This window comes from Limanda limanda, chromosome 6 (genome assembly GCF_963576545.1).
Source record: "Limanda limanda chromosome 6, fLimLim1.1, whole genome shotgun sequence".
Classification (NCBI taxonomy): domain Eukaryota; kingdom Metazoa; phylum Chordata; class Actinopteri; order Pleuronectiformes; family Pleuronectidae; genus Limanda; species Limanda limanda.
Window position 1 is genome coordinate 16,959,826 of NC_083641.1, and position 12,998 is coordinate 16,972,823.

Below are 12,998 nucleotides of genomic sequence, written 5' to 3' on the forward strand. Positions count from 1 at the left end.
GTTTACCATTAGTGATGTCACCAGCACCACTTCCCGGGAGGGCCTCAGAGGAGGGGGGGTGGGAAAAAAACGTGGAGATCAGCAGAACTCCATGACAAAGAGCTAACAGCACACTAAACTGACCCATCGGCTGGCGGCCCAGCCCCAATGGATGATGGGTGCATACTCCCACCATAGTCAACCGAGTGAAAACAAAATGAACAACACATCGCACTGAGGGGGAAAGAGAGAGAAAGCACGGACAGGGAATTACAGACGCACACAAGAGAGGGGGGGGGGGGGGAGACATACAACACCACCAATCAATAAAGTGCATCTTAAACAGTGATTCTCATCACAGGCCAAATCGTTTTGGTGCAACAGAGATACAGGGATACTCCAACCAACCTCCCCCCCTAGATGTACCTGACCTACAATGACAGCCTGTTGTCACCCTGTTTGCACGATTTTGGTTTTCATTAACATAATGCAGTGAATCATGCTCTTCAATTAGGAGGAACGACAGTGGCTTTTAGGTCACAGCTTGTGAAACCCAAAAAAACTGATGGCCACCCAAAAAGATCCGCCCATATGTGACTTTAACAAAGGACGACTAGTCAAAATTTGTGCAGCACAGTCTGTCTCAAGCCCTCGAGTGCAGCAAGCAAATCTGGATATGAAACACACTGCACTTTCGAACAGCAAAAGCATGAGAGATTAGGTTCCTGGTGTCATCTGGAGTATGTCTGTGCTAACCATCTGCTGTTTAAAAGTACTAGTTGAGTTAATTCTCCTCGTAAAGGCAAGTACAGACACCATATCGACAGCGGTTTGGCTAATACTGCCACTCTCAGTGGTGTGGCCATATGATTTGAATAGTGAAAAGTGAACCAAACAAAACAATAAACAGCACCACAATAGCAGTGGGTGCCAGCTTCTGTTGCCATCATTGCAGTGGGGGAAGGGGGTCATGTAAAAAATGGGGTTGGGCTTTAGCCTCTATAGCTCAAGCCATGAGGATATTTCATTTCCCAACCTGTGCAATAAGCTTCCCCCTGTCAAAATCTACAGAGCACATTCCACTGTATCGCCCTTGAAGGTATGTTGGATCCAGGTAGGAAGACCTGATGTGGTGCAGCGGCATGTCTCTGCTTCACTGCCACTAGGAAACAGATTTATCCTCCAGGTACAAAATCAGGCGTTTCAGTGATGCAAATAATATTCATGTACAGTATATCGCAATGGATCAGGCTGCTGCAGACTGATCCCTCTGTATTACTTGGTGTGTTCTTCCAACCATGACACATCATCCAGCCTGTTGGTCTTAGCAACAGTGTCCAAACCTTTAAGTCTTTAAGTTGACAGATGCCTCAGATAAGGTGATTACTTGACGGGACTGAGGTCTTGTCTAAATCCAGAGATTGTTTTAATAGGTGTAGGAGAAGGTTCGCTTTAAAGGCTTAGTGGTAATAGGGATGTGGAAAGGTGTACAGGGATCACAGATGACTGTTCATCTGTGCACACCAACAGTGGCAGGCCTTCTGGACAAGTGGTACTTTACTGTCTGCAGAGAACTCCATTACCCATGCTGAGATCAGCAGAGGTTCCATTAAGATATGTCCTTCCCTTAGTAATTAGGTTGTATAACACAGTTATTACTGAGCACATCACCACAAAGCAAAAGCTTCACTCTAACCAAGCAAAAACCTATTTTTAAAAACACACAGCATCAGCATCATAAGCACATAAAAAAACTTTAACCAAATCTGACACTCTGAGGACTCCATTTGTGCATGTGAAGTGCAGACAGTGCATTAACAGGATATAAAGAGTCGTTGTGTGGTATACCTGTCAGTGAAGCTGGACTGTGTGTCACTCATTGGGCTTCCGGTTCTAGATTTGCAGCAAATTATATCCTTTTAACATTTTCCAGAGTGCGATGAGGCGATTTCCCTGGAGCGTCCTTCTCTGTGGCATTCGTCTGAAGTAGGCAGGGATTTTGAGGAAAATAAAAGACGGTGCTGATAATAAATAAATCTGAGGAGACTGTTTGGTGGCTGTTGTTGTTGTTGTTGTTGCAGGGCTCGTCCAAATACTGACACGACCTATACGGAATCTTTCGATCAATACTCCTGGGCAAAAAACAAAAATCGGGTAGCAGCGAGGAATCGACAGTGCAGAGCTTAAAACATGAATCGGGGCCTCTGTCGTATTAGCTTGTGCAGTCAGATGATATCACAACCCCGGCATCCAACTATAATTTAGCAACACCAATGAACACACACTGCTTCCGGCTGGCACAAGTTTGTCGTGCATGTAAGAACTCCTCGTGTGAATCCTTCAGCCTTCCACGTCTCTCGGAAAATGTCCTGCGTGTAAACAATCTGTATTCCCAGTGAAACAGACACCGTGTATCTGCGATGTAGTCCCGTCTGCCACCACCCCTGCTCGGGCTGCCTGGCCTCGGTGCCTAGAGGATCTCCGAAGATGCTGGGAATTCCTCCAGTCCCATCTGGTGTCCCCGGCTCCTGGAGGTCTGCTTTCGGCTGCAAGGGGACGAGTCTCCGGTGACCAGGAGAAACGCGGAGGAAAACTACCCGGTTTTTTTTTCAAATGAGAAAAAAAAAATGTAAGCACAATGAGCGAGACGCTGGAGTCAAAAAAACCCGAAACCGATTAAATTGTGTATTTAAACAAAAAAAAAAAAGGGAAATAAAAAGCCCACTCGCTTGTGTGGAGCTGGCCGCGGCGGAGTCTCGCCAGCTAGCAGCTAACAAAACAGATGAGCTCTTTCAGCAGAAAAACTTTGCTTCGTGTGCAAACTAAGCAAACTCCCCGTTCACAACAATGAACCGGCCGACCACCGAGACATACATGTACACGAGCCCGCATCGATGTTCGCCCGGCTTCTGACGTGTCCCCGTGGTTGTGTGTGTCCTCGACTAGGAGGGAGTCCGGGGGAAGTGGGTTAGCTCCGCGGCGCAGCGCTCCGTGACTCCATGTTTCCACAATTCACTCGTTTCTCGGCAGAATTCCCGTGGATGGGAAGCAAGGCTAGCTCCGTGGCCAGCTAACGGGACGGAAAGTCACAGCCGTTCCTCCGAGGACAACGACGGACAAACACCGCGAGGGAGGCTCACAACTCCGGGGGGAACGCCACACGCTGTTTTTCCGAACGCCGGGCGTTATTCGTACGAGGACACAACTTGATAAAAGGTTCCACAAATTCCACTTTCTGCCGCTAGCAACGCCCTAGCCTGCTAGCTGCTGGAGTCCTGTAGCGCGTCCACCAACCACTTCCGCCGGGAGATGAGAAAACTCAGCTCGTTCCAGCTGAACGTTACAATGTTACACACAACATGACAACACAATCACACTGGAGCACAGGGAACACAACAGCACTGTGAGACCGGTGGAAGACCACTTCCGCCACTGGGATGAAGGAAATACAAATCCTCTATCTCATTATTATGACTTAGTATCTCATGATAAGGACTTACTATCTCATAATTCTGAGATAGTGTCTCAGTATTATGACTTATTTTCTCATTATTATGACTAAGTATCCCATTATTATGACTTTGCATATCATTATTATGACTTAGTATCCCATTATTATGTCTTTGCATCTCATTATTGTGACTTAGTATGTCATTATTATGACTTAGTATCCCATTATTATGACTTAGTATCTCATCATTCTGAGATAGTATATCATTATTATGAGTTAGTTTCTCATTATTATGACTTAGTAGCTCATAATTCTGAGATAGTATATCATTATTATGACTTAGTATCCCATTATTATGACTTAATAGTATCCCATTATTATGACTTTGCATCTCATTATTGTGACTTAGTATGTCATTATTATGACTTAGTATCCCATCATTCTGAGATAGTATATCATTATTATGACTCAGGTTCTCATTATTATGACATAGTATCTAATAACTCTAAGATAGTATGTCATTATTATGACTGAGTATCCCATTATTATGACTTTGCATCTCATTATTGTGACTTAGTATCCCATTATTATGACTAAGTTTCTCTTTTTTATATTTTACCTACTATCTCATAATCATGACTTTGTATCTCATAATGATGAGATAGTGGCTGTGGGCGGGGCACAGCAGAGCAGGGAAGCCGTGGTCATGTCTCGCAGACGTGGGCGACTGTGCATCCATTCAGAGACATAACATAATCGATTCATGTTTCCTGCTCCGTTCATCGTCTGAGCGATGTGCTGCCGCTGCATGATTATATCCAGGATCAGAACAGACGCCCATTCAAGGTCCTGTCGTCCTGTATGTGTCAGAGTCTGTTTCCTTCACACTTCCCCTCTGACCTGCCCTCACTCTACACTTGTACAATAAACACCAGCACTGATCACAAGTTAAAAGGACAAGTACAAGACTGACATTTAGGCTTTGTCCTGTTGACAGAAGTACAAATTTTGAGTACTTCATAGTGTTTGTGGCAGTAGTCCAACTAGTAGTCCAAATATATCAGTTTCATGAAGAACTTGTGGTAAAAAAGCAGAAGAAGCTCATTCTTGTTTTGTGGAGGGGACTTTGACATAGGATAACTCAAAAACTACACAGTGTCAGTACTTTGAGGAAAAAAAGAGCTCCTCTAACCCTCAGAACCGCTTCACAACGATTAACTTAAATGTGCAATCAATTGCACAAGCGAGAAATAACAGTTGTCTGTTTGACAATACAACACGAGAGGCGGCTGGCTTGACCGCAGTCTCTCAACCATGACTTCCCTGTTCTGATGCGGTCAGAGTAACAGTCAGTAGAATCAGTCATAATTACAAGATACTAATTCATAAATATGTGTGTGTGTATATGGGTATATACATACATATATGTGTGTGTGTGTGTGTGTGTGTGTATGAAAAGATGTCAATAAAGTGACTGTACAACAATTTAAACCCAAACATTCTCAGTTGACTGGTATCGAAAAAAGAAAACCCACACACACACTTGTATATATATTTATAATATATCATATAAGTTGTGGCACTAGTATGCCCAGTTATGTATTATAACTGTTAAAGTCAACATGCTAACAGATTGATTGACTGTCCCACAACAACAACAAGTCTATATGAGATCAATAAAGAGTTAAGTGCAATTATCAGAGTTTAGACCATGAATCAAATGATTTTTTCAGGCAAGCAAAAATACATTATTGGTTCCAGCTTCTGAAAGGTGAAGAATTCCTGGTTTTATCTTGGTACAAACATCTTTTGGTTATAAACTGTTAGTAATCAACGACCCTCTTGTGTTCACTAGATTAATTGATAGTGAAAATGATTATTAGTCAGGGTTGTTTCCTTAGATATTGTTTAATTCTTTGCGTTACCAAGGTAGGAACACTCATTTCAAACAATCCACTAAGGAGACACTTTCTTTAATGAGGTAGATTAGCTTGTGTGTGTTGTTGTTGTTCTATGATTAGTCCTGCTCATGGCTCTCTTCCTGTCTGTGGTTGGTCTGGGACTGGATGAACAGTCATTATGTTCATTATTTACGGCTTACAGTCCAGACCTTTGTCCTCAATCCACAAGGAGACACTCCTATTCTAATGAAGCGTCCTGAGACAGCAGGGCAGACTTAGAAGAACAGAGGGAAGAACACACTGAAACAGCAGTGTGTGTTTGTGGGAGGCAGATCATTGAAAACACAAAATAAATATGTCTATCTGGAGACTTTCATTCAATTCGTAGAGTTTGTTTAGTTTTAAAAAATCATCTTCAAACTATTGCAGATTCGAAGTAGACGAGATTGCATGATGATGGTCCACATTTGAGATTATATTCAGACAACAGCATCACCAAATAAGTTATAATTCTAAATATAAAAGAACGCATTTGAAGTAACATAAGAACATGTTAAAATGACATTTAAAAGAAAAGGAAATTAAATTAATCCTGCACAGTTCGCTTCTGCTCAGGAGGTAAATATTTTTTTTGTTTTAATTAAATTTAAAAAATAAAATAACAAAAAGCCAATTAATTTGGCTGAAAAAGAAAATAAAAAAATAACCAGGATTGCTTAACCGTTGAAAGTACCAATCATAAAATACAATTTCTAAATTTTCTAGGACTGCAAAGCAGCACTGAACGGTCCCGAGCACATGCATTTTGAAGCGGTACAGGCTTTTGCCTGAAAAAAATAAATAATGACTGAGGAAATATTGACACATAGAGGAAATGTCCCAATGTCTGGAACTGCCTGTCATTGCTCGGGCCCTAATAATAATTGCATTATTATATACATAATAATAGGGGCGGTGTGGCCTAGGGGGTAGAGTGGGCGTTCTCATACAGGAAGGTTTCCGGTTCAATCCCGACTCTTCCCCATCTGCATGCCGAAATGTCCTTGGCAAGATATTAAACCCCTAAATGGCCCCTCAAAAATGTTGAGTGTACTAAATATGTAAGTCGCTTTAGACAAAAGCGTCAGCTAAATGACATGTAATGTAATAATTAACACGCTTACATTCACTTTAGGGGAGAGTTACCTAATTTCATTGTTGTGAAAGTATTATTTTGATAATATATTGCACTCACTGGTGACATTGCTAGAAATGCTGAGGTAAACTACACTTTGCATAATGGACCTGAGACTTTATTATACTCTGATATGGGACATTTAATGATTTTGTTAGTTATTAATGTTTATCTTAATTGTGTTGCCTTTTTTTGGAAAACATTAGAAAACGTTTAGTTTTCCAGATACAACATTTTGTTTTTTTACATGTTGATATAATATATAAACAAATAGTTTAAAAGCGCTGACAACATTCAAGTGTTACAATTTATTGTCACCTGATGGAGTAGAAAGAACAAGACATATTGTTGAAGTATTTGACAAGAAATCTAATCATTTGGTCGACTTACTTGCACTTGAAAGCAACTACAATGAAATTCTAGCTTATATATTATGATAGAATTTTGTGTTTACGAAGATTAGGTAAATTTAAAAAACAGAGAATGCAAAAATTATAATACAAGAATGGGCTGACAACACAAGACAAGAAACCACTGCTGTAGAGCAGGAACCACTAGAGGTCAGCATAAACATGTTGTGCTTGGATTATTCTTTAACTGATCTGTTATTATTAAATAGATCAATTACAGATATCTCACATACTCCTGGTGTTATCATCAGTAAAATATTATGCTGTAATTGCTGCCGTTATACTGATGTTAAATTATTGGATCTATGAGACTATTATTGCTTAAATAAAGCAGTTACAGTGCTACGCCTCGTCTTTTCTCTACTTTCAGCTAAACTGAGTTGAGTTAAACGTCCACTCTTCTTCTCTGTTAGGAGGACTTTCTTTCCCTCACCACTTTGTGAAGGTCATTGAGACAATGTATATTGTGATGAGGTCCTCAAATTAATTATAATTGAATGGAAGAGTCTTTTCAGTGAGATGGTTGCTACAGAGCTTAACCGCATCCTGCCACCTATTGAACCAGATGTATTAAGTATTACACGATAACCTTATCACTGCAGCGTACATTGCAGTCCTGAAGTACATATAGTTTCATACATCATTTATAAAACTTCCCCCTAAAATGTTCCCGAATGCATTAAAATTAATAAAAATTTCCAAATATTGTGTTGGATTAATTCTAAAAAGGACAATACAATCCGAACAGACCAGTTTTGTTTTACTAGAAGTATAATGTAGCATTAATTACAGTTGCCAATGCTGTAAGATCATTGTTTTCTTAATATTTATCTTTGTTTCAGCAATGCCAAATGACTGTCTGTTTCCTCACTGATCATTAATACCCTACATAGACGATTTGACACCCTCATGTGGACAACATGGGAAATATCAGTACAGTGTGAGCTTATCCTGGAGTTTTAGTTGGAAATTTGTTGCCAACTGCCAAGGAGGTTATGTTTTAACCTCTGTCCATTTATCTGTAGATTTATTTGTTAGCAGGATTACGCAAAAACTCCAAATCTGATTACATCCAATTTTTTGTGGAGAGATGGAGCCTGGGTCTGCGAGGAACCCATGGATCCAGTATTTTGTTTCTCTTTCTTAAGGAGAAATAAATTGTGAAGGTTACCACGCTCTACTCTCTAGTATGCACTCAACTCCTTAGTTCTATATGTATTCACAAGCATATAAACAATATATCAGAGATTTATTTCATTTGTCATAAGGAGAGAAATTACAAAAATGCAAATCATGAATCCCTAAACTGAAAATGGTTACACAAACAAACACTCTCATTCAGAAATAGGTAAATACATTCACATTACTAAGGCACACACCAGTTAGATTTTTTACTGTCATGGATACAATGTTGATGCTAGTATGATAATAGCAGCCAAGTAAAGAGTCATTATAAGACATCATATTTCAATCCAACATATATGTGAAAATAAATGGGTGACACGTTTTGAGCACTCTAAAAAAACGTGCACTAAAATAACAAAGAAGATAAAGTCACAATAATAAGAAAACATGTACAAAGTGTGGGCACAGAGATAATGGAATTAGCCTTGCAGGGAACAAATGCAGTCTTACAGTGGGCCTAGTCATGATATTATCTCAAGTCAACAAGTAACATCTTCACACAATGAGGCATTTGTGTATTGTATCCGATGAATATGGTGGAACTCCATTTTAAAACATTGAATATAATATTTTTCAATTAATTAATACCATAATATGGAAAACAATTTATACAAATTACACATTAAATACTCAAACCAATGTTCACTTAGATAAAACTCTTCACACATTTTATTGAAGTATGTTTGTTATTGTTAAATTGGACAATAGTTTTTTGCAAAACAATAACCTGATATTATTATATCATCTCAATGTGGCTTTAGTGAAAGTCAAACAATGATGACTATTGGACAGCCCTGGTTGTATGTGTGTGTGTGTGTGTGTATCTTGTGTTAAGAATAAATCTATGAATCCAACATTTCAGGGGCTGTTAAGGATGCTCCTGTTTGCGTGACTGCAGGCAGTGGAGTGTTAACCACGTACATTGATGTTCACAGGTGCTGGCCCGAACAGAACTGGAGCAAAAGTTGCAGAAAAGATCAGCTCAATGTACAGATCACAATAAATTCAACTGAACTGTCAAGTCCTCTGTCAAACTGAAAGATGAATCTGTTGAATAAATATGAATAAGGGTCTTTCAGTGCTTTTCAGCGTGAAACCTGAAATCAGACACTTCACTGTGTAAACTTAGAATGATGAAAACAATTCATAGATCCAAATGGAATGCAAAATAAATATATTAGCAGTGCAGAACTATGTATCAGAGAGTGATGTCTCTCGATGTATCCACGTACATAAGTGAAGTAAAATAAGTGGAAATACTTTGAGCAGGCTCTGGAATAGGAGTTCAGACAGCAGGCATTACTATAAATTATGATGAACAAAGTAATGAAGCTCATCAAACACATTTCTCTGCAATTCACTTGTCTGAACTTTCCAGTCGGACTTCATCTCCCTGAGTACACCTTTACCATCTGCTCAAAGTTTAAAAAGAAAACCCCACAAGAATCCAAGGAACCAATCCTTACGTTTTCTATGTGCTTTAAAAATCTTTCACAAGGATCATAGATAGTACATGTAAACTGTTTCTTTACTAATAGTGAACTTCCCACGACCACATACGACAAGGCAACAGTTCACTTCAACTGAAAGCAACATCTGCTTGTGTGATTATAGAAAGTGCTTTGGTTTTCTATAACGTAAACTACATCTGTGTTGTTTCTGTACGAGTAGGATTCTTTTTACATCATAAATCTAACACGTGTTCAGCAGCAATCACAACAAATCACACAGGGTATTTCCTAGCATAGAAAATTAGGATTTTAAAATATCCCGTTTTAAAAAAAAAAAAAAAACTCAATCAAACATAAAAAAGTTGATCTTTGTCCTTTCCCTTGCAGCTCCAAAACTAAATGTAAAGGGAAATTTCCTGTATAAAGAAATGTTCAATCAGTCCATCTTCCCTTCATGCCCATTAGCTGCGACTGTCTCCGGCTGCTCTCTCTGCTGCTGGTGCCAGCTCTTGCTTTTTCTTCTGGCGAATCGAACAATGTCCACCATGAACACCCAGGAGAGAGCGTACATGGCCACTCCCCCGCACTTGATGAAGAATCTGGGTCTCGGGGAGATCAGCTCACAGTACAGCATTGTGCCTCCCACGAAGATGCGCATCACCACAAAGAGCAGCACGAACAGGACGTCCACGGCGTTCCCCAGCTGCGACCTGTAATGTCCCGTCTGTTTGAGGAACCAGCGTGCCTGCAGGAGTGGGTTCGTGATTTCACTGCCGAAGAGGACCGCACACGACTCGATGCCAGACTCCCCCAGCCACAGGGTCAGCAGGATTCCCAGGATGCTCATGGTGTGGTGGGCCAGCATAACGGGTCCCTCTGTGCGGAAGTACACACACCAGGCCATGTCGAAGATAAAGTAGCCCAGGCTCACCACCATGGCACTTATCTGCAGAGGGGTGTTCTTGGTACCTGGCAGTCACAGAACAGAACAGAAACAAGCTTGAGGTGGGGTATTTACAGATACAAGAAAAAACAACCTGCTGAATGTGAAGTTTAGTTATCAAATAAAAAACATTGACAAATTATGTCGGCAATAGAACAAACTGAATATCTAGACAAAATCATATTCAATAACATTATTAGCAGATTGGCAGTTATACTCCATATTCATTTAATTTATATATCCATAGATTCTGAGTGGCCAATGGCGATATTAGGGAGACCAACCATAAACTTTATTATAAATAAATATAAATAAAGAGAAAGCAGAGGTTCATCCAAATATATCTCTAGAATTAAGATTTCAAAGAATGTAAAGCTTTATAAACACCTTTTCTGCATAGTTTATGTTGTAAAATAAACATAAATACTGAAACTAAAAAAGCTTCCAGAGCGAATCTGAGGAATCAATATGTGAAACATTGTTTGTATTTGTGAAATGTTTATTGAATACATAACTTGGGCTCTAATCGATATCAATATCATTATGACAGCCCTTCCTGTTAGTGATTATCTTTACAGTACAAATGAACGTGATTTAAAAAAAACAATTGCAATGAAATAAAATAAAATGTTAGAGATTCATTATATGAATCCAAAGAAGGTGAGCGTGGTACCTGGATAGGTGAAAGGCCAGGGTCCATCCACATAGCCTATATATCCTGTGATGCAGACTGCAAGGATGCCATGTACCAGGGTGACGAGGCGGCAGTTCCACTCATAGCTCCTGGAGCCGTTGACATAACACACGATAAAGTAGAAGCAGGCCCAGCAGGAAAGGCACAGGAGTGAGTAAACCACGAGCAGTGCCATCTTCTCTTCTGAAGACAAAACAAACAGGGAAAAGCTGTTAAAACAAACTCACAGCTTCTCTCAGAAAGCTTGCCAGTCAGCGATCGTCCGGCCAACTTTGAATCACATCACACAGGGAGAGAAAAGAGCCTGGAGGCACATCTTGCTCAGTAATATCGCTTACAGTAGAAAGACAGAGCATTAGCCTCCGAAGACACGGACTGTGCAGCCCTTTGTGAGTAGCCAAACAAATAGCCTTTGCTTGAACTATAATAGCACTATAGTTGGCCGGGCCGAGGGTCTGGTGGGGTGAGGGGGACGTCTCTTCATCTGCTGTGACGTTTGTACAAGGAGGTAAGACCATGGCGATTGACAGGCCTACCCTCACAGGACTGGGACCCACTCTTTACTCTCAAAGACTTTGAGATAGATTCAAAATAGATGCGAGGTTAGTGGGTGCTGAGCCACAGAATGCTCCCACTGGACATGTGAACTTTAAAAACAAAACAAATCAGTCTAGAACAGTATTGTTGTTGCCTTGGTTGCTATGTGCAGCTCAATTAACACACAAGTGTCAGGGTGTCATGCAGAGGTCAAGCAGTGATATTGCATGTAGCAGAATAACTCAGTTTCGAAGCATTAAAGTAACACAGTTATCTAAAACACTTGTTAAAGTATTACAAATTGAGTTGTAGAAAAATGTAAGACACTTGATTTATATGAATTAAAAAAAAATTGCTCTCATGTGTATCTATAGTTATTATTTGGATTATGCTTTGGTTGAGGCTGAGTGTTATGTGTGATAAGGGGGACCCTAACCTTTTACTGTCAATTCATTTATTTATTTGTTATTGTTGGAGGCACAAACATATGCCAAAAATAAATTAACATAAAGATATGCCAAAACAATTCTATCTATCTATAAAAGAAGAAAGAAAAAAGAGGAGATGGACATGCACAGACAAACAGACTTACATCAAATCATAAATAATAAATACAGCAATAGATAGATTTGTTTTCTTTTAACTGAAAAGGATTTAACTGTGTCAGTGCTGCGTATTTTATATTTCTGTATTTAATATATATATCTACATGCCACTCCATAAATTTGTATATCTATAAATCTATATTTCTCTATCTATCTATCTATCTATCTATCTATCTATCTATCTATCTATCTATCTATCTATCTATCTATCTATCTATCTATCTATCTATCTATGGAACAGTTTTATTGAGGCGCAAAAGAGATACAACAAATAGGTTGTAGTTCATTTTAGCATATTTACTTGTTTACTTATTATTCCTGTATGTTTTATAACCTCTGTGCTCTAGGGGGCAGCCATGTCTAAGATACTTATTTGACATTTCCCTTAATTAAAGTTAACAGAATGATACATAAGGACAATTTCAGTATTTCACAATGAGTTATGTGGAAGGAGATATTAAGGATTTTGGTATTTTAGGTTACACAAACAACTAATTGAGAACATTGTTTAGGCTTTAATTGCGTTCCCATGGAAACCCCCAGAGCAGTGATTCAGAGGGGAAGTAGCTGAGCTGAGGATGTGTTTAATTCCTCGTCTAATCCAGGGAATAGACGGCCCCAGCAGCTGATGTCAGTGAACTGGAAGTGGCAGCGGGACCTCGGCTCAT

At 39.6% G+C, this 12,998-nt stretch overlaps 2 protein-coding genes across 2 annotated transcripts in view; both read right to left on the reverse strand.

The window, feature by feature from the left end:
* arhgef12a (Rho guanine nucleotide exchange factor (GEF) 12a) overlaps nt 1-3,231 on the reverse strand; it is a 40,398-nt gene extending 37,167 nt beyond the window's left edge. Inside the window, exon 1 of the mRNA XM_061073548.1 lies at nt 1,828-3,231. Within this exon, the coding sequence (XP_060929531.1) occupies nt 1,828-1,859 (32 nt within the window). The 5' untranslated portion in view covers nt 1,860-3,231. The remainder of the gene's footprint in view (nt 1-1,827) is intronic.
* Nucleotides 3,232-9,987: 6,756 nt separating this feature from the next.
* tlcd5a (TLC domain containing 5a) lies at nt 9,988-11,363 on the reverse strand. The gene is made up of 2 exons (XM_061073753.1): nt 11,168-11,363; nt 9,988-10,520 (listed from the first exon to the last, which is right to left on the reverse strand). Exons 1-2 carry the CDS (start codon nt 11,361-11,363, stop codon nt 9,988-9,990), a joined length of 729 nt encoding a protein of 242 aa, XP_060929736.1.
* Between the last annotated feature and the right edge of the window lie 1,635 nt (nt 11,364-12,998).